Here is a 7,652-nt window from a genome sequence, read left to right on the forward strand (position 1 = left end):
AGATTCTATGGCCTCACCCTGACCTCTGAACATCTTTGGAACAGCATGAGCCAAGAGCTGACACAGGAGAGTGGTAAGGGAAGATGGTGGTATTGGATAAGTCACTCCCTCTCTGAGCCTCAAGTTTTCCATACATAAAGCGACTATGTTGTTTTCAGCTACATCTTCATACTATTTCTTATGAAGTAATTCAATGTGTAAAACACATAGATAGTAGAATTGCTCTGATTAAAGAGAGAGACCTGGAGTCCCTTCCATTCAGTGTGCCCTCAGCTTCTCAACCCCTCCTGGGGTGGCCTCTAAGTCCCCTAAGGAAGCACTGTTTGGATACCTATGAAATGGATAAATTCTTAAAATCATTTTCATCTCCAACAACCTAAAATTTTACAAATGCCCCCCAGGAATTTACAATCCAAAAGGAAATACTCGACCATTACACAGGGAGCTTTAGCCATGCCAGCCAGGAGCTTTAAAAGGTGACTGTAGAAGGTGAAATGTCTTAATGCCAAGTCCTGTTGGGTAAGATTTGGAAGAAACTGGGGAAATTTTACCTGGAGAATAAGCCTGGGGACATATTGCTGTTTTCAAACATCAGAATGGTTGTCATGGTCCTTCTGAGTTCCCAGTGCCTAGACTGGCATTCAGTGAAAATGTGTTGAGTGAATTATAAACCAATCAATCAAGCCGTGAAAGAAAAGCATAACTAACGTCACTAGCAAAGAGTAAAGTCAGCTAACAGAGGATGCTGGTTCTGTCAGGCCTGGTGGAATCCTTGGCTCTTATATTTCAGTCCAAGATATAGACTCGATCCAAATCCCAAACTTTTCCCATCGACTCTCCTGATCCTTGGAGACTAGTCTCCCACTTACTAATGAAAACCCACAGTCTTGCAAGAGGTGATCAGAGGTGATGTATCTTGTTCAATCTGTCAGCCAGTATTCATTGTCCAGCTGCTACGAACCAGGTACCGTGTAACTCACTGGAAGATAATGGCGAGTAAAACAGACTTAAACCCTGCCTTGGCAGTGCTTTCATCATAAACCTCTACAGCTGCTGTCTCGGCCCTAGTGGTCCCTTTCGTTTGGACCAAGCACGAGGTATCTCAGAGAGAAAGGAAACACTTCAGGAAACAATGCTACTGTATGCACATACTTGTTAAAATGTTATAAGAGAATAAAAAGTCTGAGTTCTCCTAAGCAGGGCAGTGCGTTTCATTCACGATCAAAAACATACCATTAGTCCTTAGGTTTGCTTTTGAATCTTCAAAAGAACCAGATAGATTATGAGGACACAAGGAGTACAGGATGTGGACTCTCTCTAACTCAAAATCTGCATCCCTAACTCTACCCTCCCTTATCTGGGGTTTTTTGACCACTATCTGCAGGTTTTCCTTTCTGTTGTCGTCTCTGAAGCCAGTCCTGTCCCTAGGCAGGGTGGACATAAGGAGTGCATGCTCTGTAACTCAGCTTTCTCACTGTCGACCCAGGTAGCTGCTAGCTGGTTCTAAATCTGTCCCAATGGTTCTTGTCTTGCTGCATTTTAACTGGGTTCCTACTTGGTAGATAGATGACCAGTGCTTCAATTCCTGACAGATGGGAGCCTTCCTGTAGTTTCCCCTGCTCTTGCCTTTTGGAGACATGAAGGAACTATTTCTGAACCTCAGCACCATCCTATTCGTATGTCTCAGTGGTTTTTTTTTGCCAGAATGCTGCATCTTCTCACATTTCCATCACCCACACTACCACCTTTTGGACTCTTCTTGCCTGTATGAGTATCCATCTTTAGTTCCTGTTTCTTCCTTGACACCATCCACCCGCCTAAACCACCAGGCTCAGTGTTGGGTAAATAAACTGTCCATCTGCCAGAGACAGTTCTCCAACTTGCCACTCACCCTAGACAGTTCTGTGCCCTGAAGGAAGTGTCAAATTTCTGGGTCCCCACCCTCCAAGTCAAGCCTTCCTCCCTATAAGTAAACTTCTAAATGCATTCCAAACTACTTTTCTTTCAAGAAAGGTTGGACTCAGGAATATAATCTCTACAGTGTTTATGTGATTTATTTAGGGAGAATGTAGGATATCCTATTTTCCTTACATAGAAGAATTAGAAAGAAATTCTGGCCAGAATTATCTGGCCAGGAGGCAGCTGGAAGTTACCAGGGTGATTAGTAACTAAGGCCAGATAGAGCAAAAGGATCTCTTAGATACAACTTGGGAAATCAAGCAAAATGATTACTTTCTGAACACTTTTCCTAGGATCTTTACCATTTATCCAAAGAATGTGGGTGTTACAAGTTTTGTCTTCTGGACAAGGAATGAGACTTGAAGTACCTTGTTCAAGTTAACGAGGTGAGTCAGATGCAAAGTTGGAATAGAAATCAAGGTGTGTCAACACCAACCGTATGGAGTTATAGAACATATGATGCTTTGCATGAATGACCCCCCCCCCGTTGTGTAATGCACAAGCTGAACAAGTTATGCACTATCCCCTCTAGCAGATTGAAGACCCCAAACCACAACACATACCTAACATTCCTTCATATTTTTTACTTGCAGGACAGCAATGGTGAAAGGAAACCAGAGCCGTATGACTGAATTCCTCCTCCTGGGACTGACCAGTGACCCCAAAAAGCAGGTGTGGCTCTTTGCCAGCTTCCTGGCCATATATCTGGTCAATGTGGCTGGCAACTCGGTCATCATTGCCGCCATCCGGGGGGATGCCCGCCTCCACACCCCCATGTACTTCCTCCTCTCCAACCTGTCCCTCGTGGACATCTGCTTTACAACTGTCATCGTGCCACAAATGTTAGTGAACATGCTGACTCAGAGAAAGACCATTCCCTTTGCCCAGTGTCTCACCCAGATGTATTTCTTTGTGGCCTTTGGGACCACTGACAGCTTCCTCCTGGCTGCCATGGCCATTGACCGCTATGTGGCCATCTGTAACCCGCTGCACTACACCACAACCATGAACCCCAGGCGCTGTCTCCTGCTCATCATAGCCTCCTGGGTGGTGTCCCACCTCCACTCACTCATCCACACCATTCTCATGGCCCGCCTCTCCTTCTGTGGGCCCAAAGTCATCCACCACTTCTTTTGTGATGTCCAGCCGCTGCTAACGCTCTCCTGCTCTGACACCTCCGTCAATGAGCTGTTGGCCTTCACGGAGGGCTCCTTTGTGATCATGAGTCCTTTCCTCTTCATCGTCGTCTCCTATGTCTACATCACCCGCGCCGTCCTGAGGCTCCCTTCCGGAAGAGGCAGGTACAAGGTCTTCTCCACCTGTGGTTCCCACCTCACGATTGTGGCACTCTTCTATGGGACCGTAATATCTGTGTACATCCGCCCCTCGTCCACCTACTCAGTGACAAAAGATCGTGTGGTCACTGTCATTTATACAGTGGTAATTCCCATGCTGAACCCTTTTATCTATAGCCTTAGGAACAAGGACATGAAACAGGGCTTGAAAAAGCTGATGAGGACAACGGCATAGCATAACCCCTGTATAGTACGTCTCAGCGTTCATTCATTCAATAAGAGCTCACAAAGCACCTGCTCTGTGCCAGGAACTGCACTCAACTACAAAAATACTGCAAAGCTATAGCAACTGTAGCCCCGTCTTCAAAATGAATTACAGCTCAGTAAGGGAGAGGTGATAACTGCTATCAAAGGTCATTGTGCTTTTTGGTAAAAAGAAATAAAATGGGAACTGGATATTGATATCTGACTGTATTATACACATAGTCTCCTTCTTTTTCTTTTGCAGTCTCTGGCCTTCAAAGTCAGGTGCTTTGAGGGCTCATCTTCCCAGTGCAGGATCCCTGTGCTGGGGACCTCAATGTGATGCTCAGACCCCTTGCTCCTTGAGGAGAAACTTGGCAACTGTGACTATCCTTCCATTTGTGGGCCACCTACCCCGGGGCGTGGGTCTTAACTACACCGCATCTCTGCCCTTCTTACCCATCTCACTGTGGTTCCTTCTATGTCTTCAGTGGTGGGAAAATCTTTCCTGCTAGCCTTCAGGTCATTCTCATAGACAGTTGCTCTGTAAATAGTTGTAATTTTGGTGTGGGAAGAAGTGAGCTCAGGATCTTCCCACATCTTTCTACTCTTGGGTTACTTTGAAATATTTACATAACCTCTCTAAGCTTCAGTTCCCTACTTCTAAGATTATACTGCTTGAGCTGGAAGCCCACATTCACCATTTACCAACTCTGTGATCACAGGCAAGTACATTAACTTCTCTGTGCCTCAGTTTTCCATATGAAAAATGAACTGTTGTGAAGACTAAATGATATAATAAGTGTTCTAAGATATATATTATTGATTTTGTATGTTTTAATATCTGGAACAGGGTCCTGCATATAGCAAGCTCTCGATAAATTTCAGCCATTATATGAAAATATATCAAATCATAGCAGTGTTCTCCTAGGGTAGTCTACTGAGGCAATAGAAATAAAAGCAAAAATAAACAAATGGGACCTAATCAAACATAAGCTTTTGCACCGCAAAGGAAATGATACATAAAATGAAAAGACAACCTACAGAATGGGAGAGAATGTTTGCAAATGATGCAACTGACAAGGGCTTAATCTCTAGAATATTCATCCAAATAAGCTCATACAACTCAGTCATCAAAAAGCAAACGACCCAATCAAAAAATGGGCAGAAAACCTAAATAGACATTTCTCTAATGGAGACATACAAATGGCCAATAGGCACATGAAAAAACACTCAATATCAGTAATTATCAAAGAAACGCAAATCAAATCAAAAGTACACTGAGATACCTACTGAACTCTGGCAGAGTGTCTCTTGCTATAAAATACAGGAGGAGTCTCACAAACTCCAATAAACAACCGTTCATAGTGTATAGCACAGGGAACTGTATTCAATATCTTGTAGTAATTTATGGTGGAAGAGAATATGAAAACAAATATAAGTATGTTCATGTATGACTGAAGCATTATGCTGTACACCAGAAATTGACCCAACACTGTAAACTGACTATATTTCAATAAGAATATATATATATATATATATATATATATATATATATATATATATATATACATATATACACACACACACAAAAGAAGTCCACAAATGATAAATGCTGGAGAGAGTATGGATAAAAGGGACCCCTCCTACACTGCTGGTAGGAGTATAGTTTGGCGCAGCCGTTATGGAAAACAGTATGAAGAGTCCTTAAAAAACTGAAAATAGAGTTATTCTATAATCCAGCAATCCTACTTTGGGGCATATATCCCAAGGAAACTCTAATTCGAAAAGATACATGCACCCCAATGTTCAGAGCAGCACTATTTACAACAGCTGAGACATGGAAACCACCTAAACGTCCGTCCATCAACAGATTGTTGCTGGCAATTCGGTTCTTGTCTTGTCACAGAAAGAATTCAGAGATGAGACATGGAGGTTGAGAAAGTAAAGTGAGGATTTATTAAGGGATAGACAGTATGCTTTCAAAGGGAGAATGGGCAGGCTCAGGTGAGCAGCTGCCCTGAGTTTTGTTGGTTATATAGGATAAAAAAATGAATGGGTAGAATATTTATTGAAGAGGGAAGGGTTTAGGATATTATTCCCTGATTTTCATCCCAGCTCCACGTTCCAGAGGGGAGAAGGGATTTTTGTCCTTATTTAGTCTGGATCGGAAGTGTTATGGCTTTGGTGCATGATGGGTACTTCTAGTCTGCAGGGCTAATTCTATTGTAATGAGGGCATAATAAGCAAAAGGTTACATTTGGACACTGGAGATTCCTGCCTTTTCCCACCTTTCTTTGCCTGCCTCCAGGACACCTGTCACCCCAACATGTATGACTTCTTATCAGTCCCGAGGTTCCTACTTTACTCTGTCTGCCCAAGGACTCCTGTTGTTCACATAATGTATGGTTTCCTGCCATTTGGCCTGTGTCCCCAACTCTGCTCATATCTAGCTATCTGCCTACGCTAACAAGATGACTGAATAAAGAAGCTGTGGTATATTTATACAACAGAATACTACTCAGCCATAAAAATAAAATAATGTCACTTGCAGCAACATGGGTGGAAATGGAGATTATCATACTAAGTGAAATAAGCCAGAAAGAGAAAGAAAAATACCATATGAAATCGATGTATGTGGAATCTTTAAAAAAAAAAAAAGCGAAAAAGAGGGACGCAAATGAACTTATTTACAAAACAGTGACAGACTCACAGACATAGAAAACAAACTTATGGTTACCAGCAGGGAAAGGGGGTGAGGAGGGATAAACTGGGAGTTCAGGATTTGTAGATACTAACTACTATATATGAAATAGGTAAACAACAAAGTCCTACTGTATAGCACAGGGAACTATATTCAGTACTCTATAATAGCCTATAAGGAAAAGAATATGAAAAGGAATATATATGTGTATAAATGAATCATTATGCTGTACACCAGAAATTAACACAACATTGTAAACAGACTATATACTTCAATTAAAAAAGGAAAATATATCTATGGTCCCTTCCCAACTGACAGTCCAGGTTTTATAATGGGGTTGGAAATAGTCACATGGTCATACATCTACCCACTGAGTTCAGTCCAAGTATTTCCTGGAAATTCACTATAAATTATCCTGTCCTTAGGATCTTGTCACTGTGTTGTCAATTTTCTTAAGAATTACAATGAGTACAGCGAAGGCCTCACAATGTCCACGGTAACAAAATGCCACTGAGCCTCCTTCTTCCTTCCCTCCTCTCTCCATGCCACCCTCACTTCCAACAGGTTTCACATAATTTCACCACCAAACAAAACTTCCATGAGGAATGTTGTCCCGTGCTTCAAACTTCTGATATACAAATGATGGCTGTGGGATGTGAAGGAGATGAGTGAAGAAAAACGAGGGGAAAAAAATAATAAAACTTGATCCAGGGGAAATCAGATGAGGAAAAAAAAATGTAGCAATCTTCCTCAAGAGGAAAAGAAAATATCCAGCATGATTGTATGAATGTTTTGTGCCAATCACAGCCCATGGACAAATAATGTTGTGGCTGGAATCGCCCACCCTTGTGGTCCTTATGACGATTGCAAGATACCTTTCAGCAGCAACCATCAGAAAACTTTGGGGAAAAGAGTTTATTCCTCACAAGTCCTGGAAAGCACATGGCACACCTGGGGCCACAGTGCAGTCGAGGGTAGAGAGAGGGGAAGGGTGGGAAAGAGAGTGGGCGAAGAAAGAAAGAGGGAGGGGAACCTTATATAAGTCTGGGTTCTACTTTTATTGGGACAGGGGGTGGAGGATGACGGAGGCAGCCCTGTTCTTTATCTAGTCTAGTCGATGCTGTGTTAATTCAAGATAGCCATCTTCAAGGTGGACGCCTCAGGCCATCAGAGTTTAAGTCAGGCACTTGCATGACAAAAACCAAAGCCAAAGGTCAGGGCTACAGGACAATGAACCTTCAAACGGATACAAGCTTTCAGTCATAAGATGAATAGATTCCAAGGATCTGAGCCACAGCATGGTGACTATAGTTAACAATACCGTATTGTATGCTGGAAATTTGCTAAGAGAGTACATTTTAAGCATTCTCACCACGAAACAAATATGGTAACTACATGAGGGAGGTGATAGCTGTTAATTAATGTGATTGTGGTAATAATTTCACAAAGCA

At 42.4% G+C, this 7,652-nt stretch overlaps 1 protein-coding gene across 1 annotated transcript; it reads left to right on the plus strand.

Moving 5' to 3' along the window:
- The first annotated feature begins 2,559 nt into the window (after positions 1–2,559).
- LOC102533830 (olfactory receptor 1L6-like) lies at positions 2,560–3,489 on the plus strand. Its single transcript, XM_006205602.1, has one exon. The coding sequence runs from the start codon at positions 2,560–2,562 to the stop codon at positions 3,487–3,489; it is 930 nt and encodes a 309-aa protein (XP_006205664.1).
- Positions 3,490–7,652: the final 4,163 nt, after the last annotated feature.

This window comes from Vicugna pacos, chromosome 4 (assembly GCF_048564905.1).
Source record: "Vicugna pacos chromosome 4, VicPac4, whole genome shotgun sequence".
Taxonomy (NCBI): Eukaryota; Metazoa; Chordata; class Mammalia; order Artiodactyla; family Camelidae; genus Vicugna; species Vicugna pacos.

Excerpts from the sequence above, each read along its gene's own strand:
- LOC102533830 (XM_006205602.1), top strand. The coding sequence starts at position 2,560 with ATGGTGAAAGGAAACCAGAGCCGTATGACTGAATTCCTCCTCCTGGGA.